General features: G+C 37.4%; 1 protein-coding gene across 4 annotated transcripts in view; it reads right to left on the minus strand.

Annotated features, from left to right (window-relative positions):
* Positions 1 to 23,071, minus strand: part of LOC106930064 (unconventional myosin-VIIa-like) — a 28,428-nt gene extending 5,357 nt beyond the window's left edge. For 2 of the 4 annotated variants that reach the window (XM_015007383.2, XM_088012452.1), the window contains exons 1-36: positions 22,946 to 23,071; positions 22,605 to 22,757; positions 22,055 to 22,239; positions 21,838 to 21,959; positions 21,572 to 21,714; positions 21,174 to 21,287; positions 20,270 to 20,423; positions 20,118 to 20,194; positions 19,283 to 19,402; positions 18,146 to 18,288; positions 17,857 to 18,067; positions 17,629 to 17,764; positions 16,991 to 17,097; positions 16,833 to 16,874; positions 15,688 to 15,825; positions 14,613 to 14,771; positions 14,177 to 14,269; positions 13,854 to 13,948; positions 13,090 to 13,174; positions 12,539 to 12,757; positions 9,715 to 10,032; positions 8,740 to 8,949; positions 7,814 to 7,990; positions 7,651 to 7,740; positions 6,220 to 6,350; positions 5,257 to 5,383; positions 4,819 to 4,938; positions 4,152 to 4,325; positions 3,853 to 4,080; positions 2,148 to 2,318; positions 1,829 to 1,946; positions 1,615 to 1,741; positions 1,314 to 1,483; positions 1,042 to 1,232; positions 232 to 353; positions 6 to 163 (exon numbers count right to left, since the gene is read on the minus strand). In XM_015007383.2, the coding sequence (XP_014862869.2) occupies positions 6 to 163; positions 232 to 353; positions 1,042 to 1,232; positions 1,314 to 1,483; positions 1,615 to 1,741; positions 1,829 to 1,946; positions 2,148 to 2,318; positions 3,853 to 4,080; positions 4,152 to 4,325; positions 4,819 to 4,938; positions 5,257 to 5,383; positions 6,220 to 6,350; positions 7,651 to 7,740; positions 7,814 to 7,990; positions 8,740 to 8,949; positions 9,715 to 10,032; positions 12,539 to 12,757; positions 13,090 to 13,174; positions 13,854 to 13,948; positions 14,177 to 14,269; positions 14,613 to 14,771; positions 15,688 to 15,825; positions 16,833 to 16,874; positions 16,991 to 17,097; positions 17,629 to 17,764; positions 17,857 to 18,067; positions 18,146 to 18,288; positions 19,283 to 19,402; positions 20,118 to 20,194; positions 20,270 to 20,423; positions 21,174 to 21,287; positions 21,572 to 21,714; positions 21,838 to 21,959; positions 22,055 to 22,239; positions 22,605 to 22,757; positions 22,946 to 23,065 (5,248 nt within the window). In that variant the 5' untranslated portion in view covers positions 23,066 to 23,071. The remainder of the gene's footprint in view (positions 1 to 5; positions 164 to 231; positions 354 to 1,041; positions 1,233 to 1,313; positions 1,484 to 1,614; positions 1,742 to 1,828; positions 1,947 to 2,147; positions 2,319 to 3,852; positions 4,081 to 4,151; positions 4,326 to 4,818; positions 4,939 to 5,256; positions 5,384 to 6,219; positions 6,351 to 7,650; positions 7,741 to 7,813; positions 7,991 to 8,739; positions 8,950 to 9,714; positions 10,033 to 12,538; positions 12,758 to 13,089; positions 13,175 to 13,853; positions 13,949 to 14,176; positions 14,270 to 14,612; positions 14,772 to 15,687; positions 15,826 to 16,832; positions 16,875 to 16,990; positions 17,098 to 17,628; positions 17,765 to 17,856; positions 18,068 to 18,145; positions 18,289 to 19,282; positions 19,403 to 20,117; positions 20,195 to 20,269; positions 20,424 to 21,173; positions 21,288 to 21,571; positions 21,715 to 21,837; positions 21,960 to 22,054; positions 22,240 to 22,604; positions 22,758 to 22,945) is intronic. The other 2 variants (XM_088012453.1, XM_088012454.1) reach the window with 2 other exon arrangements.
* Between the last annotated feature and the right edge of the window lie 3,038 nt (positions 23,072 to 26,109).

A 26,109-nucleotide genomic window follows, 5' to 3' on the forward strand; every position in this document is an offset into this window, starting at 1 on the left:
GATATCTATGAAGGCCAGAAGGGCCTCCTGGGAGAGTTCGTCGTGCGCCAGGACTTTCTTCAGCAGCGGCTGTTTGAGAGGCTCCCTGACGCAGCTCCACAGCCGCTCCTTCCCTCGAGCTTTGGACATCATCACTCGGCTCAGGGTGCTCTTCGGAGGCGGCCTGGAGAGGTTAAAGGTTAAAGCAAGCACCCAACCCATTCTGTGAGAGGGATTTAGTTGGTCGGGCACCTGAAGTGGTCGTAGGAAAACTCCTCCAGGGTGTAGGCCCTGGATTTGTCTTTTTCAGAAAGACTCATCTGAGACAAACTGAGAGACTCCCTCCTCTGATCAGGAGTCATCGTCACCAGAGCCTGAGACCGGAACAGGCAGGTTAGGATAAAAAAGAATAAAATGACAACATTTACACTGAGGAAGGTAATTATTACACATTATGTAATTTCTAAAAAAATATCCAGGGTCAGGATTAGATTCTCAAATTAAAGGTGAGTTATTATGTTTCTTTTAACAGGTTTTGATGGGCCTATTGCCTAAACAAAACATGCTCAATACATTTTTCACACAAACCAGCTGATCAAACATGGTGGAGCTTAGCTTTGGTTGCTAGGTAACGGGTGGAACTCTGCTGGGGTTGCCAGGTGAGGGGCAGTGCCTGCTGATGTGACTTAACAATTGGAAGGTTTTTTAAATGACTCTTATTCCAGACACCAAAAAACATTAACTTCTTGCCAAAAACTCAAATGGAAGTACAAAAACGTGCAAAACATGAATTCTGTGTAAGAGGTCCTTGAGTTTTTGAAGTGTATGCATGGTTCTTTACATACAGTGTTCTTTGTGTGTCTCAGTTTTCAAAGTTTGTCCCTATGCCAACTTTTAGTTACGCAATCTTTTATGAACAAAATCTACAAGAAGAACAAATCAGGACTAACAGAGCTAGTCCAGCATGATGCCACCATGAGCGGCGCTGTTCCAGGATGGAACAGAACCATAATAAGTTCAGACTGAGCGTTAAAGTCGTTCACCCTGATGACTGGCTCTTACCACGATGTCGTATTGCGGCCTGGTGATGGTGGGCAACACGTAGACGCAGTCGGCAGGGAAGTCTCCTCTCTGCTTGGTCCTGTCGTTGACGCCGTGCGCCCAGCCGGAGTTCATCACATGTTCTCCGTCATGTTCATCCAGGATTATCAGATCCCCCTTACAGAAGCTCAGGAAGGTGGAGTCAATGCCAGCTGCAGGACAGAGGTCACAGCGAGAGTCACAGCTCGGTTCAGGACAGCAGAACCTTCCCCCAGAACGATCCTGAAGCTCACCAGGGTTTGGACAGTCCAGCAGTCCCACCACGTATTTGGACTTCTTCCTCAGACCTTCGAGGAAGGTGACCACCAGGTCCCGGATGTCCTCCGCATTGTTGGAGGTGAAGGTGTACTCGTCTCCTTTGATGGTGGCCAATGTGAAACTCTGACCTTGCAGTTTTCCTCCTCTGGACAATGAAAGTTTAAACTTTAAAGTGATTTCCGTAGCAACAGCTTCAAGAACATGGTAGGGCTGCAACTAACAATTATATTCGAAATCGATTATTCTGAGAATTAATTGGATAAGCTATTCTCCTACCTGCTGCTGGACACGGCTGTGATTTCTGGGAACGACAGCTCCAGAAGAACCTGCTCCTGCTCATCCACAAAGTAAACCCCAGTCCAGTTCACCGCCACAATCACATCATTCTTTGGCAGACTGGGCCCTGTAGCAGACAGTTATATCCATTTAAAATCATCAACACCACTCCTGTGTTTCTGAAACATAGATAAGAATAACCTGACCTCCTTACCTGAGAATTTAAATGCCTCGTAGAAACGTGAGAAGAGTAAAGGCCACTTTAACCGAGCGAAATCCACAACATCCTCCCTCACCTTCTGAGTGTTCAGCCTCCTTTTGTGGTATAATCCCTGCAGGACGAGATGCAGTGAGTCACCATCGCTCAACGGTGAGAAATAATACTAAAGATTTGTTGTTTTAAAGGTGACCTATTATGTTCCTCTGAACAGGTTAGGGTTATTTAAAACATGTTCCTTTTAGATAATGAGATTTTCGTCTGCTCAGTTCTGTCTATGTTTATCTCCTTTCAGAGTGAGCAGTTGAGCAGGTACCTTTTTGTGGGCGTTGATGATGAGCTGAGCCCACTTCTCTGCAGTCTTAGTCGAGGTGACTTCTCTGTCGGGGATGTAGGACGGGATGAGGCTGAGCAGGCGCTCCTGGAGGATCTCAGAGCCATAGTCCACAAAGTACTGCTGAGAGGCCAGCTCAGCCAGATCTTCCTCCTGCAGAGGATGGATGCAGTTTAAACGAAAATGTTTAATATGACCTGAAAATCTGTTCTTATGCAGTCCTGCATGGTGCCTGTGCTCCTCACTGCTAGATTCTCCACAGTTCATTGTTAGCAGTATCATAACACAGAGAAAGTTAGTGGGATCAACAGGCAAGTGAAAGGAACACTTAATGCTTCAGGACAGAAAAACTATTTGGACAATTTTTTTATCATCAATTTCAACACCTTTCCAGCTGCACCAGGTAGACTAACATCACATTAAGCCCTAAACATTAGGAGTGGGTTGTACTTTTGGCAGCACAGAGTATTTTTGGGGCTGATTTCTGTTAATGTTTCATTGTGGCAAATGAACTTAAAATTGAGTATCTTGGAAAGTTAGAATATCGCATTAGACCAACCAAAAGCTGAATTTAACTGGAAGGTCTGTAATTTTAAACAAAAACTATAAACTGTCAAAATCTTCAATTTAAAACCCCTTTTGCTGATAAATTATTGAATGAGCTCAACAACAAAGATATTTGCTGTTTTTAATCTGTTATTAAAGTTATTTAACCATTATGTTGGAGCAAAGTAAAATTTTTAAGTGTTTCAGAATCTCCTGATCATTCAAGGAACTTCTTTAGAAATGTGAACTGTGGACGCTGACATTAGCATTAGCATGTGTAATGCTACATGTTTTGTATTGAGATGCTATTTTAGGCTTGAATAGTGTCACTGATAAACTAACCCCTGTTAGCACAACAATAGACTTTTCAGCATCCCATCAGACTAATTTTTGAAGCAGATATTTCAAAAATGGATCAAGAAAAGTAGCTTTATTATCCATCACTGATGTTAGCGGATGTCATTTGTGCGTCAGATTTACAAGCGTGTTAGAAACATATTCTGATTGGAACCTTTTTTTTTTTGTATGTAAAACAACAACAACAAAAAAAGCAATTGATTACTTTTAAAAATCTGTGTAATTAATATATCAAAATTAATGTGTTATGGTCCTGGCCCTAATTTTAACACAAGTATGTGTTAAAATTAATAAAGAGTATGTCCATATGCTGAAAGTATACGGACTGAGCAGTTGGTTTGGGCTCCTTATGCATGAGTTACTGCATCACTAAAGGATGTCACAATGAAACAAGGACTTCATAGCCCAGGTAAGAAGTTTCTGATGCTTCTTCACTGTTATACTTGTTACTTCTGCACATTTTTCTTCCACTCAACTTTCCATTAATATGCTTGGATACAGCTCTCTGCATGTAATGCTTATCTAACGATCAAGTTGTTAGTCTTTTCATGGAGGGCGACAATGAGTGTCTACTGGATTAAAAATCACATTTCCTTCATCAGACATGAAAAACAAATATTGAAATGTATAACTACATAATGCATTTTGAATCAAGTTACTAAAATTATCACATTTAAATCTCTCAAAATGTCCCTGAAAGTTAATTTTCACTGTAAAAACAGCAGAAGATATCAAGAACTCTCAAACATCTATCTGCTTTGTCACAGAGATTGTGGCTGCTGACCTTCTCACAGCGATACTCTCCAAACTTCACTCCTCTGACGATCTGCTGGTAAATGAGGTTTGTGGCGACGTAGTCCTCCGTGGGGTCGTGCCAGGGGCTGAAGATCTCCTTCCTGAAGAACAGCCTCCAGGGGGCGTTCCTCTCCTGGGCGCCCTGCTCTTTGGCATACTGCTCGCACTGCGACACAGCATCCATGACGTGGTCGCTGCCGCTGCCCAGAGACGACACCTGACGGAGACAAGCGTCCGTCAGTGGCGGCGCCGCAGTGGATGACATCATGGGGGCATTTCGGGCCATACCTTATCGAACAGAGCGATGTACAAGGAGAACCCGAAGCGGTCGCGCAGGTTGATCTTGTCCGCCAGGGCGTTGCAGAGCTCGAAGGCCGTGGTGGCAGAGTCCGCCAGCAGCGTCTTGGTGGTGCCATCCATGAACGTCACCGGCAGCATGATGGGCTTCTTGGACTTGGTCGCCTCAAGGAAACAAAATACACAGAAACTCGCTAATTATACTAACTAAGCAACACTAGAAGCATGTTGGAGCAGCTCTGTTATGTTGGTTCTGATTTATTCTGTTTATAAACTTTACGACAGCGCTGCACCTAGCAATGATCTTAGTAATGGATTACTGTATTGATTAATCAGATAAAAAATGGCCACATTCTGTAGATTTTTCATTTAAACACTTAAGCCTTTTTATCGAATATTAGAAATACATTAAAAGATGTAAATAAACTAATAACTTTTTAAATACAAAATAAACATTTTATTGTCTTAAATGAAATAACAGCATTCATTAAAAAAACTTATGGAGTTTTAACTGTTAAAATTATGTCTTTAAAACCTGATTTTTTTCTTTTAAAACCACCTAATTCCTATAAGACATACAGATTTTCCCAAATCCCAGAGAAGCTGAGCAGGAAGCTTTTTGCGGTTTGGGCTACAAGTGAGACATGAAGGTCTATACCTGCAGCTCCAGCCAGGATGGCGGCTGGGTTCGTGTGCGGTTCGCAAACGTCCTCCTCAGCCTCTCTTCGCAGTACGGAGCGTAACCAGGAGGACCGTTCTTCAGAAAGGTTCGTAAATACTGACCACACAGCAGAAAAAACATTTTTATCAAACACACTGCTGGAAAAGGCAGATTTTTTCTCTTTTATATTTTCTCACTCCTAAATGCCATATGTGCCATTGGAAAATAAAATAAACTTTTTAAACTCATGTATTAACATACATTTTATTTTTTAAAATGCTTCAATTAGCATTTTCTCAGGAAAACAAACAAATAAGAGTTATGTTTTCTTTCAAACGCCTAAACTATAGTCCATATTTTTCACATTAAATATTGATTACAAAAAAAAACACCAGTAAAATGAGAATAAAATAATTTCCCCTTAAACATTCTTACTTTGACAAACTTCTCGGACGGAGCGAAGCAGCCGACACAGAGAGACAGGAGGATCCATCCCCGGGCATGGCTGCTTTTGGATGGGTTCTGAGTGAGCTGTTTGCAGATCTGACAGTAGATCTCATCCCTGCAGCAGAGATGAATGAATACAACACACACACACTCACACACACACAGTATCTGACACTTCAGTCAGAACTGGTGGATCTTGTTTTCCTCCTGAAGTTTGGAGAGAGAAGAGTGTTTAAGTCTTAAAGCAATGCAGCCATTTCTCAATAATAAATCAATTCTATATAAACTCCAGAGTTCACTTAAAGCTGATCAGACATTCAGCTTTAAATGTATTTTAATATTTTTTTTAACCAATTATTGATTTTTTTTTTGTAAAATATTCTGTGTCCTTATTTTTAAATTCTTCAACTTTAATATTATGGTTTAAAACTATTTCTGCTAAAAATATTTTTCATTTTTGGATTTTTTTAAACACAAACAACAACAACTAGGATGATTCTGCTTATTTACAGCAGATGCAGATTCAGAAACTGAATGTAGCTTTTTTTGAGAGTTTACTCTAAGTTTAAGTAAATTATGCAATTCTGGGACATTACTGCTATAAGTTTCTGCATCCAAATTCTCACAAATCAGTCCTGTTTGAACACAATCTTGTGCACGACCTAACAACCCATCATTACACACTGGGGGATAATTATACTGTATATCATCCATACCCGCACCACCCAAACAACAGCTGGGCTTCAGTGCAAAACCAGTTGGTGTTTTTATTTTCACATAAAAAAAAAAGATTTATGTTATGTTAAGTCAAGAAAATGGCTTGACTTAACAAGCCATATTCTAAGTTAAATATTCTAATGTAACTTAGAATATCAGAAGACACATTGTCAGTGTCTACCAAACTGCAGCTGGTTGTCAACACCACTAAGGCTTTGGATGTGCTCTGCAAACCTGAGCGTTGGCCGTAAAATGCCATTTCCGATGATGAAGTGGAGCTTCTCCAGGTTGGAGGTGGGTCGATCCTCCAGCATGCTGTTGCCCTGCAGGCTGTAGTCCACGCCCTCTGTCAGCCGCCTGGTGACCTACAGATGATAGAAGGAAAACCTTTCAGCTTTAAAGCTTTCGGATAAGGTAAATAAAGGAGTAAAAGACTTTTACTGGAGGATAAATTGTGAAAATAAAGTATTAACACTAATTGTTTATTAATAGATTGTTAGATTAAAATTAGTTCCAATCGATTCACTAATGAAGTGCACTTAGACCTTCTTTTAGTGTTTCAGTTTGACCACCGTCCAACAGAGGGCATCACTGGTAAGTCAAGGGATGGTGAACTTTCCAGAAGGTAAAGAGAAACGGCCCAAACAGTGGCTAGTTTGGGATGCAAAATGGACTTTAAGTGGTTATGTTTAGAAAAATAAACACTCTACAAACTCCTTAAGTTATCACTTCAATGGCGCTCATTCAGCTGACCTGTAAGACGGAGCAGTGACAATTTCTCAATCAAAAATTATTGAAGTGCTACAAAGGCGAGGATGTCATGACAGAAAACCTGAGGGCAAAACTGAGAAATCGCAACATGATGGAAAAAAACACATGATGTCACTAAGGAAGGTTGATTTTGAGGACTGCTGTGAGTTGATGCACTTCATGGAGAGAAGTTCCTTCAAGAGCAACAGACGGTACTGTGTGTTTAACATTTTTCATTAATGTCGTCTGTTATTTTTCTACTCAGCAACCTTAGAAGTTCCTGTTTTGTTATGTTATATTTCACAAATATGTCCTAGTTTTATAGTGTGAGCAAACCACAATTTTCTACTTATTTAGTTAGTATTTAATACAGCGGACATAAAAAAGTGTTGAAAATTACAGTAGATTTTTTGAATTCAGCTTATTATGAAACATTCCACTCCATGAAAAAGGAGAACATTTCCACAAAAAAACCCTGAGATTAAACTCGGAATTTCTTTAGAAAAAACTTGAAAATTTCTGAGTTTGAAAAGTCAAAAATGTACCAGAAAAAAAAGAAAATCATTTTAAGATTAATCTAAAAATTGTTGTTGAAAAAATATGAACATTTTCGACTTGTAAATTTTCTGATTTTCAAAAGTTGAAAATGCGTGTCTTTTGTAACTAAGACTTTTTGGTGGAACACTGGCCCCTTTATGCAAAATAACCCTGAAGGTTTTAAGAAAATAGATGCTTTTCAATTAATTGTTAGTCAGTCAATAAGATCAGTTTTACATGAATTCAATCGATAACTTGCATCCATTACATAGAACCAAAACATCTTCTTCGAAGGTTTCTGTAGATTTTACCCATAATGCCTTTGTTTTTACCACTGAATTAACCCTAATCCAGTTTGTAAACATGAACAAACCTGACCTCTTCTGTTATCTTTGATTTCCTCTTCAGAGTTAGAGACACCAGCTTATGTCTGACACTGTTCCTCTTCTGAGAGTCTATGGAGCTGTTCTGCAGAGACAAAAGTGGATCAAGTTTCCTTCTCAGAAAATAAGCAATAAGACGCTGAGCAGCACTGCCTCACCTCTTCCTCCACCTGCAGCTCCTGCAGCTCCCTCTTGTAGGTCCTCTTGCCGAGGGTTTCGTAGATCTTGGTCATGACGGGGATCTTCTCACTGCCGTCGTTGATGACTATCTGGCATTTTGGTTCTGGCAGGTCACCCATGAACCTCAACACGGTAATCCACACGGCTAACGCAGCCTGGAAGACATGGAAAAAGAGGTTTTAATCAGATCTTTGATGAGCTCATCATCATCACAGGGTACTCTCGTGTGACAATTTTTCAATCACAATGTTTTTCTTCCACTAAATTTTCCATGAATGTTCTTGGATAAAGCACCCTACATTATTTATCATGTTTTTCAGAGGTATTTTGTTTTGATTGCATATTTTTTAGTTTTATATTTTATTTATTCTGCTGTTTGCACCAGGGATATGAGGGAAACACTGACATCTACCACTTAGCTGTGATTCCCCTTCATCCTGGTTTCTAATAGCCATAAAATATAAAATAAATATGATATATTGACCCTTTTGGGTCAGTCTGGATAAACCATAAGTTTAAAAAATAAAAGATTTCCCTAAGTGTTACATAATTTAAACAAGAAAAGTTAGATTTCTAACTGCATTATACTCTAACTATGATCAAATCAAACTTTATTTGATTCAATCTGTCTGTACAACTGAATCTGAATGAATTTAACTTATTTATTACACGTTTTTCTATATAATTGGATACAACTTTTAACTGTTTATGTTGTGACTTGAAATGACATCTTTTCTGAATTGGCTCAATATAAATAAAATGAATTAACAACATGCACACAATTTTCCACGGACGCCAGAACTATTTCTGTTCACATTTCTGCTCCACCCTGAACTGAAAACAAACATGGCCGCCCCCTACGGCTTGTTTCTTTACTACAATCTGATCAGAAGCTGAAACTCACTAGCTGGTCTCCTTCGTCCTCATGAAACAGCAGCGGTTGCTTCAGCGGCCGCCTGATGTAGGTGTGAGTGGAAAGACCCTGGAAGTAGGTGGCGGCAAACTTGGAGAACTTGTAATCGGACAGATCTTCCTCTTCCTCGTCGGGTAATGGCAGAGCTTCATTCAGCATCTCTTCTTCTGCTTCCTCACCGCGAGGAGTTTGCTCCAAATCCTGAGGGAACACAGAAAAGTGGGACGTCACTTTCAGAACCTCGATACTAAGAGTTACTATCAGGATAAAAAAATAAGGAAATTATTGTAATATGGAGAACATGTGAAACCCACAACCATTTTTGGTGTTATGGGTTTTATAGTTTGGTAAGGTAATACATGTATGCAATGATGTTGTTTGATAATGGTTGTTGTTTTTTTTTTTTTACATTTTAGAGGATATTCTTAACTCAATTCTTCACTATTCTCAGGCTTTCTTTTCTTATCTTGACTTCTGCAGATGTGAGTTAGCAACAAACTAACTCACATCAGGTACAATGCATCAAATGGTTTTCACTGTGTTTAAATAAAGTTAAAGGTTGCTCACAACCACCAAATCAGTCAATGTGATTGATTAAACTGTTTTAATGATGCTTCAGGTACATTTCTTTGTATTTGAATAATTTTATCTAACTTTCACCAAAGCTTAGACGTATGACGGCATATTAGGTTCACTGTACGTAGATAAAGAAAAAAAAAACAGAACAAATTTCTGACAAAAAAAAAAAAATCTGAAATGAGTTTTTCCTTGCAAATTTTCAGTATGGAGCTCAGAAATTTCCAAGTATTTTCTTGAAAATCTCTAACACTAATCTTACGAATTCTGAATTTTTTATTGCAAATTTTTGACTTTTGGAGCTCAGAAATGTCCTTGTCATTTCTGGAAAATTAATATCAAAATTTCTGAGTTTTCTGGCAGAAATGTAATCAAACCATGAACATGTACTTCAAACCCAGCCGGTGCCTGTCCGTCCTGGTTCGGGAGCGGTCCGGAGTCCCCGAGGAAACCAAACATCCGGTCCACCATGTCGGAGTGGTCGACAGGCTGCTCTTTCTCTCTCTCCATCTGATCAAGCAGCTCCTTCTTCCTGCGCGCTTCCTCCTTCGCCTCCCTTTCCCGCTCCTCCTGCTGCTGGGCCAACTGGAAGAGCCGCTCCTGGTGCTTCCTCTCGGCCTCCGCCTTGGCCCGCCGGACAGTCATCTGGTTCCGGAGCTGTTCCTCCTCGGCCAGGCGCTGCCGCTCAGCCTCCAGGCGCCGCTGACGCTTTAAGATGAGAAAGCAGAAAAACACGGTTCACATTCGAAGACGTTAAAACTGCCTGACTTATTCAAAACTCAAAGAAAAAGTTTGGCTAGAGTTTGGTTAAGTTTGGTTATTGTTTAGTTTCAAATTAAAAAGCCCTCCTTATTTGTTGCTTATTTTGCTCTAATACTTTTTTCTATTATTATAAATAATAAATAATAACATTAATAATAACAGTAATAATAAAGACATGTAGAATATACAAGATTAAATAAAACTGTGACAAGCATATTTAAGGCCAACTTAGTTTTTAAGACATTTAAGGAGGTGCGAACACACTGAATAGAAATTATTAGTAGTATTACAAATAAGAATAAATATTTAATTTTTTGTATAATTTATAGCCACATTGTATTTATATTCATGAAAATGTTGTAGAACAAAAATTATAATTTCTTTATATTCCGAAATTATACAGAACAGAAACTACAAATCTTTGAAACATAAAAAAAAATGATGTAATTAAAAAAAAAAAGATTTGTAGAAACAAACAAAAAAAAACCCAAATACAATCAAAACTTGTATCTAGAAATAATTATGAGTTTTACTGCAGGATGAATTATGTTGATCCCCCTTTATGAAGTCCAGCGTAGTTGATTCAACTCATGACTTTTATTTTGTTGTAATCTAGTGGAGATGTGTCTGAGCAGCTCTGATATGCTGCTTGGAGTCCACAGTAGTTAAATTAAAAAACAGTGAATACATATCAAAATGGTAAACCTTTAATCTTTTCTTTTTCAAAGACACTTTTATTTGTTTAACAAAACACAAACAGAACACAGCAGAATCATTTAAGGCCCACAGGTAATAATAGTTATACTTTCTGACATCACGTTTCCCAGGGCAACACACAAGGATGAGGAAGCAAAAAAGATAAACCCACAATAAATCAATATAAAAACAAAAATACAAAGCAAGTGAGAACAAAACAATACTAATAATAGTAATAATGATGTGAAGCGAATGCTGCTCCAGCTCATTTTCAATGAACACCATTGTTTTCATTCATAAAGGAGAGCCAGCCAGAGGCAAAGCAAACTGTGCCACTTATTAAGGCCCCCAGGCCAGTAGAGGGCACTCAAGAACCTTCGCTTGTATTCATGTTTATCAAGAATAAGCCAACTTATACTTAACTGCTCCATAGTTTTTAAAAAAGCATATTTAAACAAATTAAATATGCTTTAATTTGCTTAATTAAAGCATATTTAATTAATATGCTTAATTAAAGCATATTTTAGTTTATGATGTAAACTAAAATGAATTAGTTTACATCATAACATAAATTAATTTAAGATTAAAAATAAATAAGCAAGTAAGCATGTAAATAGAGCCCAATATTTAGTTTGCAAAATTAAAATGGATTATTTTAGTAAATCAACCAAAAACATTCCTTGTGCTTCCCACAACCACTGGACATTTGAGGATAAAAATATTGTAGTCATGCCGATTTACAGATATGTTGCTGTTAGAAAATTATATCAGGTCTTGTTCCTGTTCCTCAACCCATAAACACAAACAACAGAGCATCTCTGTCAGATATGACTCAATACAATGACAGCGAAATGTATAACAAAACATCTGAGAGACATGATGCTTTAGTTTTTAGACTAATAAACCTTTCAACATCATCAAATGTATGTTTAAGTCTGAAAATGTTAATTATTTTCTCTGCAGTAGGACATAATATTAAATAGTAGATTTGTTATTACTAAATTAGGAGGCAAATGAAACATGATTCATTCAATTGATGGTCAGTGGCTCAGAAAGAACTGAGCTTTTCACATCTGGATGTTAGAAGTATTTTTCAGCTAAAGATGTATCCTTCACAACAAATGATCAAGTATACACTATGGCATTTTAAGTATTTCAAATATTGTATAAAATAGGCTGGTTAAATGAAAAATCTGCACAATGTGCAAATTATTTCTTACTATATTATTATATTACTCAATTAATCATAAGAATAATCAATGACAAAAATAATTGTTAGTTGCAGCCCAAACATTGTTTAAACGCCTTTATTGATCTAATTTTAATAACATTACATATGAGGCAGTATTTCCTATAGAAATAAAACATTTATGTTTTATAGTAATAATGTGATTTTTTCTTTAAATTCAGGTTTTCAAGACACAATTTTAACAGTTAAAACTGGATTAATTTATAAAAAAATATTTGGCACCTATTCTGGTCATTCCCGCAACAGAAAGAATGACAGCTGGATAGAAGAAGAAGAAATGGGGAATGTTGGCAGCAACATTGAACCAGGTCTTTGATGCTATGGCTGATATGAAAAGGGAAGGATAGCTTTCACACAGGCCTCTGCTCCTTCCTAGTGTAATTCTGTTATAAATGTATACAAATATTAAAAGATTTATTAACAGGCACTCCCTCACAGCCAGTCTCCATGTCTTTCTGGCAGGTCAATGAGGTGTAGGTAGCAGTAGTAAACGTAGTAACCATTTACCTCGGCCCTGAGCCTCTGGCAGAGGCGTCTGGCTATCATGCCTCTGGTGTAGGCCTGGAGGGTCAACACGGCTCGGAGGCGTCTCCAGAAGGTTTGCCGGACAAGGAAGCCCCGGCAGCGGGCTTGGATGAGGGTGATGCGGCAGCGAGTGATCCGGTAGCTTCTGTAGTACTTCCTGGACCTGCAGACCGCCTGAAGGCGAATGAAGCCTGACTTCATCTGACAGAGAAACATTTATTCCAAAAGTCAAGATTTTTCCAGGAAAATTTTCAGGATTGGTCTATGGGCTGTACAAAATATGTTTGTTACGTTTTTTTTTGTATAAAATCATTTTTAGATTATGAAATTTCACCTTTTTAAGCACTGTTTTTAGTAGCAGAAGAACCTCAAATGAAAGTACAAAAGTGTACAAAATGTGACTTTTGCATACTACACTCCCTTTAAGAATCAATATTTTATTGTCATCATTCCTTAAGCTATTAAGAGAAAACATCTCTTTTAGCATCTAAAAAAACCACACACAAAACGCTCCAAGAATCAGAACGACTCACAATTTGGTAATTCTTTCTGCTCCTGTACCCCCTCCAGACCTTCTGAATAAAAACCACAGCGCTCCTGAGTCTGCGAAAGTTTGACCTGTCAAAGAAACAGAAAATACACATTAAACCACAACTCCATCATGCAAAATCAATTCTTTGAACTTCAATAAGTAGTTTTTAATATACATTCATAGATATTTATACAAATATTTTCATCTATAGCTCAGCTGTTGGTCGCCTTTTTTAAGTTTGTATATAAATGATCTGCTATATTCATGACCTGTTGCAGGATTAAAGATGCTGAAGACATGGTTTTATTGTATTTAGTAAATATGTTTAAACTGTTTCAATGCACTTTTCTATGTTTATGGAGTCAGTTGCAGCATGGTTTGAAAACTCACGCTTCAAGATGATAAAACAGCTTTGATTTCTTTTTCTTCAAAAACAGTATTTGACTTACAATGTTTTAAATAAAAAAATATCAAGCTCAAAAAATAACTTAGGTGTTTGTAGAAGTTATATTTATAGTAAACTCACCTGCATGCTTTATGCCACAGATTGGATAGGCGACTGCCACAAGCTGGCAGCAAATTGCTTAGGAAGCATTAAAAGCAATTTAATCAAATATAGCCCTTCAGGGCGGTTTTACTTTAAAAGGATCAGCTCAGTTTATGATTTTATGAAGAAAATGGAAAATGAAAGCAAATGTTGTGAAGAGAAGAAATTTAAAAAACTTATTTCTCAAAACACACGGCTTCCATGATTTCTCCACTAACCTCACTTTCAATCCACGCACAGATTTCTGGATGAGGATGACTTTATCGGTGATGGCTTTATCTCTCTCGATCTCCAGCTGCATGTCATGGTGATCCTGACAGGAAAACACAAAGTGAGAAGTAAGAAAAAAAAAACTTTACCAGGACTGCACAGAATAACTCAGGAGGCTCGACCAATTTTTAATGGGGATGATAAGATTTATGACCATAAAAAACAATTTCATGCAACACATTGCAAATCAGAAAAAAATGATCTACATTAGATCTCGCTGAACTGTACTTAAGCACCATATTTCATCAACTGATAACATAGGAAAACCAACCTTTAAAAAAATCTTTGTTTTTCCAATCTGCCAGTCTTCCTGTTTTCCCAACCGGGCTGAGACTATCTGCTGACAGGTTCCCTTCAGGTCATCCTGAATGAAAAAAAAGTAACTAAGTACTCAAAAGTGAGGAATAGCAGATAAAGAAAATATTCAAATGGTCAGAAAAATCCAAGAAGGTCTGCATTAGGAAAATGTTTTAACAAAATCAGGACAAGTTACAGTTTAAGAAAACTAGTAGAACACTGTTTGTTTTTACAAAAACAAAAACAAAACAATTTCAAGATTTCATTTCACTATTGATGTCAATATCAAAATAAAATCCATCAAAAATGCTTTAATGCTCTGCAAACAGAAGAATATCGATGTAACCGTGTCCACAGAGATGTGATAAAAAAGAGAATAAGATAAAAACCAAAGAGACCGTGCTGTTTACCTGTATGTGAGAAGGTTTGATTCCAGGCATCAGGACTCGATATCGATCCACAAATTCAGCAAAGCTGTATCTGATGGGATAACCTGCTCTCCTGATCCGGATCGTCTCCATCATGCCGGAGTAGCGCAGCTGGCGAATACACAGCTCTCTGTCAAATAACTGAGGAAAATAATGCAGAAACACACGACTCATCATTATCAACTAAAAAGAATACTAATACAGGATAAAAATGTTGCAAGTTCTGATTGATTTTGTCATTATTAATTTACAGACGGGAAGATTTATTTGTATTTGGCCAAAAATGGAGACTGGAAAAGCTGCAAGTCTATAGTTTTGATACGCATTTTCAAACATAGCATGACTAAAGACAGGATTTGAATTTAATTGTGCCAAAGCTGTGAAAATGGGTATAACACCACATTTAAAAAATTATATTTAGTTGTTTTAATTGTTTTATTTTTAAAGTTTTCAGTTGAATTTGTGTATTAGAGCTCAGAGTGAAGTTAGCTTTTGCTAACAAGCTGCATTCTGAAAGAAAACATCGGCATTTATTAATTGTGTCCAGAATTTGGAAAGAAATAAAATATAAACAAAACATTATCAAAAATTTGGAAGGTGGTAGTGTTATATAGCTGATAATGTTTGTTGTTTATTTAAAAGGTAACAACACTGAAGTGGAAAAATCTTCTAAAAAAATGTCCACTGCAGGGGAAGAAAAGAATAAATCAGATTTTAAAACAAAATTTGGTGAATGCAAATGACAGAGCAAATGCTTATTTTAGGAAAAAATGAATGTCAATTTGATACAGGCAACTTTTATTTGCAAACAACCTCCTTCTACCAATTCTGATAATCACATTTACTTTCATCTTCATGCTACATTTTACTCTTCGAAAATCTCAGAACAGAGAATCAATAATATATTTTTTACAGATTTTACAATAAAAATATATTAGTCCTTTATGGGGTTCACTGCTCACCACAGTGAGTTTGATCCTTACTTAGCTTAACCTAGCATGAGGGATCTCTTTGTTTGTGGAAGACTCCATAGCAGTCACTGGTTAGAGACTCTTACCATTGGTTTCTTGAACTCGTTGGGCTTTATGCAGCGAACAAAGAACGGCTGACACACGCTGAGCGTCCTCATCAGCATCTCGAGGGAACGTTTGAACTGGCTGCTCAGAGTTGGAGAACGCTTTCTTGTTTCAACACCCTAAAAATACAGTGTAAAACAAACAAACAAACAAACTGGTAAAACAAAAAAATATTAATAAATAAAATAAATAACTAATAAAAAGGAAGAAAAATACTGCAAACCACAAATTAGTTAACAGTATTGTAACAGTAAAAATGCTTAAAAGAAAATCAACTAAAGGAAAATTAAAATCATGATTGAATCGGACACAAAATGTAGAAGGGATTGTCATAATGTGCAGCAAGTACTCCGACTCATACAGTAAAATCTTTCATCCCTAAAATAGGATTGAAAATACGGTCATCGAGAATGGTTGATCACCATTTGTCCCAATAACACCTGAAACTTTATGAATAAAACATTCAGTTCTGTGAAATGTCCCCTTATTTTAACCAGACTTTACAAATCTTTTTACCAAATAATGGTAGATCAGCTGACCAACATACTTACCCATATTTCAACTGATAAAGATAACCAATTTATTAAATGTCATATATTTATCAGGAAATTCACAACATTAACAAACATTGTGTACAATGCACAACACAGGACAGGGGGCACACGTTGCTGTAGCACAAAGAAAGTCAGGGGAAAGGAAAAATCTTCACAAGATGTCTGTTAAAAAGCTGCAGTTTCTTCAAACCTCAAACGAGTTTTCTCTTAATCTGCTCCAGTTACATTCCAGTTGACAATGCAATATCATAGATGCCTGGAAATGAGTCCCCGTGCATGAAGATGCACAAGATATTCTGGCCAAAACTGCACAAAATTAATCTTTCTGAAAAAGAGTATTAAATCTGGAAGATTTTGAGACTTACAGCATAAGGAAATATTTTATTATTGACACCGATACGACTTTTAATATATACATATATTTAAGTAGCTTATAAAAGTTGCTGTTTCCTGCAACAAGCCATATTCCTGTGGAGAAAAGGACTAACGAGTGGAGTGGGAGGCTGCTAGTCACGCTGCTGGACTTTGGTTGAAGTTAAGCAAACACAGACACGACAGTTTGTCGATGTTACCTTGGGAGCGGAGGTGCTCGACTGCTGATAGCCACAAAGAAACTGATGTTTAAAAAGTAAAAACACAGAGGAGACAGAAGAGTGAGAGGATGTGTGAGGTGCAGCGCTGCACCACCCGTCATCACCTTGAATGACAACAGAAAGGAAGTAGGCATTACCATAGCAACATCGGCCTGGAAGATCTGCTTGATGAACTTGTTCTTGGACGAGTGGACGAGCTGGATGATGTCGGTGTGGAGGCTGTCGCGGTTTTTCTCCAGAAATCCTGAAGGATGAATGAAATGGGAAACACTGAGAGGGTTTGGTTGACTCATTCGGATTGAACAAAAGCTTCATACACAAACAATCTTGACAAAAGATTAAGTCTGTAAGCTTTGTGCAAATTTTCTGATAAATATGCTCCAAATGCATCATTCTTTGTCTGAGCAATTTCTGTTCTTTTTTTTTTATCATTGTACAATTCACATGATTTACTATAAGCAGGTTCATAGTTGGAGGTCTTTATAGACTAACTGGTTATAAGATTATCTCTGTTTTTCAACAAACCATCATGTCTTGAACTTCAGTCTGAATTAACTCAAAAGAGTGCATGATAGCATTAGGTGGTGCATTTAAAGAAAATAGTTTTGATCAGATTTGTAGGTCTTTATATATGTTTAAAGACATTTCAGATGTATATAGCAGGATTTCTGATGGATTATGAGACAGATTAGTTTAATATAATTAAACATAACTCACTATAATGCAGATAAAGACAATAAATTAGAAGATTAATCTCTGATTGGGGTGAACAAACCTCTGGACTCATAATGCACCACCCCAGCAAAGTGTTGGATGCCAAACTGGGTTTCGTAGCTGTTTTTTGGAGGGATGTAGTTGGTGTTGAGTTTGTGCTGTGAGTTGAGCTTATACAACATCGTAGCATCGGTTCCCTGACAAAAGATGGACAAGAAACTGTTTTCAGGCTCTTTACACCACACATAACTTTGCAGAACAAAACTGTGTTTGATCCTTTGAGTCGTACCTTTGGGAACTTGCTCTCCTCATCGATGAGGGAGATGATGTTCATGGGTTTGTTGGCGATCATGTCCAGCGCCTCCTGGTTGTCTGTGAACTCGATGTGCTGCCAGTTGATGTCCTCCAGGTTGTACTCCTCCTGCTCCAGCTTGAAAACGTGGCGAACGAAGAACTGCTGCAGGTTCTCGTTGGCGAAGTTGATGCACAGCTGCTCAAAGCTACACAAGCAGTCGGACAATTCAGAAAAAAACACCTTAAAAGAAGTTCAACCCTCGAAAAGAATAATGATTCATCACCTGTTGACGAGAAAATTCTCAAAGCCGAAGATGTCCAGCAGTCCGATAGACCTTCTGATGACACTACTCTCGCAGGAAGGAGGTCGGTAAATGGCTGCATTGATTTTATCTACTATCCAGACAAACAGTCTGCCGTAGATCCCCTGCATGAAAAAGCATAAAATCAGAAAACCTACATTAGCTTAGCTGCGAGAACACAAACCTATCTGGAGACAGACTGAAGGACTGATCTGAGGGGACTCTGCTCCATCAGCAGAGTTACTACTCTGACAAAAAATACACATCCTGCAAACAGTTGCACTTATTAAATTATTTAATTCAGGTGTGATGAAGCAGAGTGCTTTAGATAGATGTTAATAGGTACTGGAGAATCACACAACAAACATTTTTAGATATCTGCCTATAAAATCATTTGAAAACCATTTTGTTCTTCTGCTTCACAATTATACACTTTTTTGTGTTTGTCATACAAAATCTCAACAAAAACATTTATGTTTATGGTTGTAGCTTGACAAAATGTAAAAAAGTTAAATATGAATATGTGGGTGTGGAGTCCTTCAAAAACATCACAATGTTCCCAAGAAAGCTTTTAAATGTGACATTTGAACCTAATTTCAAAGTATTAAAAAAGCTTGTCCAGAACAGATCATTTTGGCTCCAAGCTGATTGCCTGATAACTTCTGGTTTTAGCTGCCTTACAGTCCTTGACTGTTTATATTATCTGCAGAAGGAGAAACCACACATCAGTGTGCATGCAACATGTTAAATTTCTCATTTATTTACAGAAATTACAGCACATACAGTACATAATGGCACAAACATTTGGGCCTGCCTTTCTAAAATAGGGGATTAGCTTACAGTCCAGTAGCAAATCACAGACAGTTGTTTACTGATGAAAAAAGCAAAAGCAAAAACAAAATAATTTTTAATATTTTTTATGACTGAAACATACTGAAAGGTATAGGTCAGAAACCGCTCTGCTCACATATTTTGTGAGTTTTTGTTGATGAAGCTTATATTAACTGCAGTTAATGCAAGAATAAAACATTCAACCAAACCTCTAGGAAGAAGCTCACAGCAACACAACTCTGTGTTTGGATTTATTAAGCTGCTCTTTAAAGCATAAATAATAAATACCTTCACGAAGGCGTCCCTGACGTCCAGACCTTGCTCCACGCTGAGAGGCGTGGTGACGCTTTCACCCCGGGTGATGAGGGTTCGAGTGGTCAAACACACCATCACGTCCTTCGGCTCCACCTGCAGTACAGAACCACACAAAATATGTTGCTTTTTCTATTATGGATGGGCTCTTTATTATCTGTGCTGTGAAGACTGACATTCAGATAAAAGGGAAATGTTTGCTGTCAGACCACACAATCGAATTAAACTGAAAAATATATAATTGAATTTAAATCCGTCTGTAATCAGATACTATTGGATTGGTTATACATTTATGGACCAGAAAGTGACATATTTGTGTAAAGTGCCATGAGAGAGCCTTTGTTGTGAATCAGCATTGTATAATCTATTAATAAGGGTCTAAAAAGGCTATAAAATAGAAGTTACAGTCAGAAATGAAGTTCTGAATGCTAAATTCTACATTTTTCTACTTTAAACTGAAAATATGTCCAAACATTTTAGCACTGCTAACTAAAAAATTAGCACTAACTCTAAAGCATCAGTCATAAACACGAGTTCCACTGATGCTGAAGCACTGGCTTCAATACAGATTATATCTGCCCTTGAAAAACTTCAGCCCTTGAGCACCAATTTAACTTTGACAATATAATTCACTTTTTATAATTCCCTTAGATATTGAATTTATGTTTGTCTTGTTCTCTACTTTCTGTGTTTTATTTTGTTCCTGTATGTTTCTTATTTTAAATAAAGTTTTTTTGGGGAAAAAAAGATGTCCCAATAAATTAAGAAGCATAGATCCATTTATAGGCAGTATTGCTAGAGTGGAGCAAACCTCCATGAGTGAAGCAGCAGTCACTAGGTCAGGAGATCTCACAACCACACAGGCGTCCAGATTGTCGTACGTACGAGCTGCAGGTAATGAGAATACAGTTAAAGAACCTCCACGCCTCCACAAATAATAATGACTCTGAGGCGTTCACATACCTTCAAACCGAAGGTTGCCCATATGCAAGATGGCCGCCAGCAGCTTCGAAATCTCCACGTACTCCGTCTCGCTGAACATGAGCACCTTCATGGCCGACAGGATGCTGGAATAATCAGCCAGGTCATCGCGGCCATCACATTCAGTACAGTTACCCTGGAAACAGCAAGGACAGGGAGGCTTTTACAGTTCTTGGTCAGTGCAGTGTCATTATTGAGTAACCTAACCTTTGGAGTGAATCAACCACGCTACGTAAAGTGAATTTTGTTAGACGTTGACGCTACACATGGCTGTAACAAGCAGGAAGTAGAAGTTGGCAGCTAGCATGAGCCACACTTCTCAGAAAAATGGAGAGAGTCCTTTCTCCAGGCCCAAGGTGGACAGGAATGTTTGCAACATCAGAACTTATTCGGACAATTTGTTTCCATCTTTGGCTCATTATCTTTTTCAGAAAAGCTGAAAACTACCTCAAGCAAGCGTAAAAACCTTTTTGCAAAATCAAGGAAGTTATTTCAAATTTTGCCGTTTCTGTCAACCTTTTATAATGTGGTACTTCAAAATAAACATAAAAAATGCTGATGGAGATGCGACTAATGTAAATGTTGGCCTAGAGATTTGATACAGTTGCACTATAGCTTCGTCAGGAAATAACAACAAAATAACTGACTTACAACTACTTTTCCGTTTGAAAAGAGAATTCAACACTTAACTAAAACTACCCCTTATCTCAATAAAATGACACGTATCACTTACTGACTCAAGGTTAAGAAAAAATATTTCAAAAATGGTATTCTAGTAATTTGTTAATCTTAACTGAACTAAAGTCGAAAAGGTTTTGTCTGGTTTAAAACTGTAAAAATGGCTGAGATGCTTTATACGGTGCTTGTAAATAACAGTCAGTTTTACCGCAGTGAGGTAGCAGTAATCCCTGGCCAGGCCCAGACCCAGCTTAGCCTTCATCTCCGGACCCATTCCTTTCAACATGCAGTAAAAAATGTGGTAGTTCCTCTCATCGGCTGCCTGCAGGAGAGAAAAACAAATCAACATTCATGTTAGTTTTCACTCTGCTCTGTTAGAATCACATTTTTTAGATCAATTCAGAAAATCTCAGAAAATATGGAGATGTCTGCAATACCTCCAGCATGAATCAATTTTAGGTATATTTTTTATTTAACTATATTTTTCAGAAAATATTTCCTCTCTTTATAGAAGATTCCAGTAGTACAGAAGAACATATCAGATCAGAATACAATTTAATTTCAGGTAAAACTGTTCTGGAGTAAATCTGAACAGAATCATCTGACCTGTCGACACACTCGAGATTTCTCCAGCAGGTATTGCTCTATCTTGGCCCCTTCGATGGCGCCCCGTTTGTTGAAATGGATGTCTATATACTTCCCAAAGCGACTGGAGTTGTCATTACGGATCGTCTTGGCGTTTCCAAAAGCTGAACAGTTAAACAAATCAGACCAGGAGATGATGAAGTAAGCATAAAAGGGTGCATTAATTTCTACCTGCTTGTTTATAAAGTGGACAAACATAAACTTTGTGGATGGTGACTGATGCTGACCTTCGAGGATGGGTGTGGCCTCCAAGACTTGCTGCTCTATCCAGGAATGCTGACCGCTGATGGCTGCCAGGAACTGAAGAATCAGCTTTGTGCTCTCGGTTTTCCCGGCTCCAGATTCACCACTGTCAGACAAAACCAATTCAAAAAATATATATAAATAAAAAAAAAGAAGAGAGTGAGTTGCTTGTTCCCTTTTCAGGAGGGAACAAAGTCACACCTGATGATGCAGCACTGGTCCTTGTTGTTCCTCTGCATGTTGAAGTAGCAGTTGTCTGCGATGGCGAATATGTGCGGTGGCATCTCTCCGATCTTCCTGTTGGTGTAGAGGCGGATCTGGTCCGGAGTGTAGATGGGAAGCAGCTGATAGGGATTCACTGCCACCAGGATCGACCCGGTGTACGTCTGGGAGGGGGCGCAGAAAAAAATAAAGTAAAATAAAAACTTACAAGATCTAGATCTACAAAAAAAGGATGTTTAGAGATTTTGTTTTGTCATGCTTTTAGCGTCTTCTAATTTCTTTGACACTTAGATAAAATTAGCTTACGCTAATGCTAATTTTGTTACAGCTGAAAAATTAACTCATGGCAGCGCAAAAACTTGGAATCAAAAAACATAATTTTTTTTTCAATTATCGTTTTTCCATTAAGCAAATTTATTTTTGTAATTTCAATTTGCCCAATTATATGGAAGCATAGTTAGTGTTGCAGAAGTCTATGAAACTACAGGCACCGCAAATGTTTTTGTTGTGAACTTGACATGTCACTGACGTAGATGACGTGTTCGTTGTAGCGGATGAGCAGGTTGCGAAGAATGCCGGCTTCGTTGAGGTCGCCCAGGCGGATCATGTCTTCGACGCCGTGGATGGAGGTCGGGTGCATCGGCTTGATGTTGGTGGCATTCTGGGGAAAAATCCAGTGTTCCTGCACAGGGAAGGGAAATTAGGGAATAAATCAGTACTTTTTTTATGGATTATATTGATCGTCACTTTTTACTGTGTTTAATTGCTATTAATTAATTTCTAGAATTCTGAATTAACAATTTTAATGGACTAGTAGAGTGAGCCGAATAGGTCTCACAGATTTATCCTCCTGCTGGGTCGAGGACTCACCCGGCCTTCATCATCCAGAACCTGGATCTGTCCAGAGTCGCAGAGTTTCACCACAGCTCCAACGGGGACGTCAAACTCCCGACCTGTCTTAAGGTCCAACCACACATAGTCCCCCTGCATCAGAAAGATCAAGGCATGTATGTTAAGATTTTAGGCAGCAGGAGAAAAAAAATGTAAGAATAATTACTATTAAAACTAAAAAGGTTTTATGAAAAATATGTTTGTCATACTCTCTGGTGTATGTGCCTTAAAAGTATTTATACTCCTTTTACAGGCGTCTGGAACTGTCAGATGTCTTCCAGTTTGTGCCAAACGCAGCCGAGCTGAATGATTCTGTGGTGAATTACATCCATAAAACTGCTCTAACTTCATTTTTTAGTTTCCGTGACAATAATTTCACTTTTAAAAAAATTTAACAAAATGTATCCAATTAATATTCAGAAATAGAAGAGGCTTTAATTAGTTGTATTTTGACAAACGACATTCAACAAAGTTGGACAAGTTGAAAGAACAGGAAAACTAAAAGCACAGAATGAGTTACATGGCAAAACCTTGGCTGCATGCACACAAAAATATACATACTGTTCATTTTAATATTTACACAGTACTTATTTGTGAAACCACCATGTTGAAATTTATCCACCCTAGGACTCAGTTTCAGAGTTGATAAATCTGGTCTCCAAAAATGCTGGATGAAATGACAAAGAACATCTTAGAAGGAGATATTTTTTTGTTAAAAAATACTGCTGTCAATCATCTTGATGTAACAGCATAATATTGAGGGAATAAATCCACATAATTATATAACTACTAAGGTAAAATTTCAATCTGAAGCCCAGAGAGGAACACTGAGGACACCTAGTGTCTAAAGGTGGAGGTGAATCCAGAGAAAAACATTTTAAAAATCAGCCTAATGTGGGTTTGTTGTCATGTAACCTGTTGTTTCTGTTTGGATCTGCAGGTTGAATAAGCAGGAAGTATCAGAATTACAAAATTTTTCTGCTGTCAGCTGACTGAATGGGAGGATTTAGTTTGAAAAAGGCTTAACTTCAGGCCAAATGGGTCACGATGGGCCATTAGGAAGAGACGTAACAGAGTTTAATTTTAGAACAAACAGAGGATTTAACCAATTTCTAGTGAAGTTCAGAAAGAAACAATCATCTGCTCTGTTTTACAGGTAAATTTATCTATGTAAACTTAGGTGAATTTGAAAACAGGGAAATAATCCATTAATATTTGATGCACATTTGTAACAAGGCATCTTCACTTTGCAGCAAATCAAATTTAAGGTTTTCTAAGACCTTTTTATAAGGATTTTTTTTTGGCTCTTGTGGCCTTTATTTGATAGTTAATTGACAGGAAAGTGGGTAATGAGAGAAAGGGAAGACATGTGGCAAAGGTCGCCAGGCCGGGAATTGAACCTGCGACGGCCGCATCAAGGACTAAGGCCTCCATATGTTGGTTGTGCTTAACCCCTGCACCACCACAGCACAACCCAAGACCTTTTTAATGCCACTTTAAATGCCTGACTCGTCTGTTTAAAATCCACTTAGTTTAGCGCTGGAGTCCAAAACAAATTTCTGCATGTTTAAGTTCAGCTGAATATAATTAATTCCTGATGGTGTCATCAGGTCTTCACCTCTGCTTTAATATTCTATGTTTAATTTGCATAAAATCTGCATATTTCCATGACAACTGAAAGAGGAAATTAGGCTCTCCAGCCCTACATTCAGGATGTCAGTAATTTATGGGATTCTTAATGCTTATTTTAACCAATGTAACCAAGTTGGACATTTTAGAAGTAAAAAACATTAAGAAAATGTCTCTGTGATGAGGAGAGAAAATCCTGATGTCTTTTTCAATCTGATCCTTACACTGTAAAACATTTGAAGGTGGTTTAACTTGAAAATGAAAGTCCACCTCCTGCCTTGAAAATACAATTTCAGTCAACAAGAAAATTGTCTTGGTTTTAACTCAGAAATTAAAGCTCATAACATTGACTTAACAACAAAAGACAAGTTGTCTAAACATTGTTTTTAAGTACATTAATCTTGAATTGTCAGTTTTAAATGCTGCAATTTGAACCAAATAATTATTTCACAATACGCAAGAAAAAATGCCCTCACCAACTTAAAGAGCACAGATTCTCTATTATTCTTACTCACAAAATCAACTTAAAATAACTACTTATTCTACTTTAGAATAATCTAAATTATTGCTTCAAATTGCATGAACAAAATTTCTGATCTGACCGTAAATTTTATTAAACATAACAATGAATTGTGCTCAAAAACATTCAGTGTGAAGAGGACATTATCCTCAAGCTGTGCAAACTGTCAGTTGCATTAAAATAAATATTTGCCTTAACAACACACGAGTCAGCTCAGTGTAACACACTTCCATCTCACTCATGGAGATAGGATACAAACCATGCCACTAAGCACACTGGGAAATAGTTCCCACTCCTGACCAGAAGACAGTAGATATAACTAAATGGAGCTCAAATGTTGTAAATGATTTCTGATCATTTGGATTTTAAACAGACTTCCTCTAGCTATGTTTGTACTGACTCTCTAATTGCACAATTTAATGTTTTGAAGATAAATTTGCTTAATGGAAACATGTCAATTTCGTAAAAAATCTTTATGCTAGGATGAGGTGGTTTTTCAGCTGTATCATAATTTATTTATTTTGCAAAACTACAATGGAAACGTGTTTTTTGCATTAACAACTGGTTGTTGCCACTGGTGGAAACCACAAAGAAAAAGAAGACAGGAAATGGTAGAATGATATTTTTAATGACTTGGTGTTATCCATGTGTGATTTTCATATTCAATGGAAATACCGCAATTGCAAAATATTGTTTTTCCGACATTAATCGAATATCTTCAAGGTTTTGCAGACATTTATAATGGAAACGCAGCTATAGTCACAGTTATGAATGGATAACACAAATGTTTAACATTTTAAAGTAAGGAAATAAATAGTTATATATCCCTCTTTATGATGTCTGTAATTTGTAAAAATGGATATGGACAAAGCAGAAAAATGCTACAGGATAGGTGAATAAATGACAAAGTGAACTCCATGCAGATACTCATACTCTTTTTTACAGCAAAGGTGAATAAATGTGTCCGTTTGTTCAGTTAAACTGATAAGACATC

The sequence above is a fragment of the Poecilia mexicana genome, unplaced genomic scaffold (genome assembly GCF_051168715.1).
Source record: "Poecilia mexicana isolate PSO_F unplaced genomic scaffold, ASM5116871v1 scaffold_14, whole genome shotgun sequence".
Lineage (NCBI taxonomy): Eukaryota > Metazoa > Chordata > Actinopteri > Cyprinodontiformes > Poeciliidae > Poecilia > Poecilia mexicana.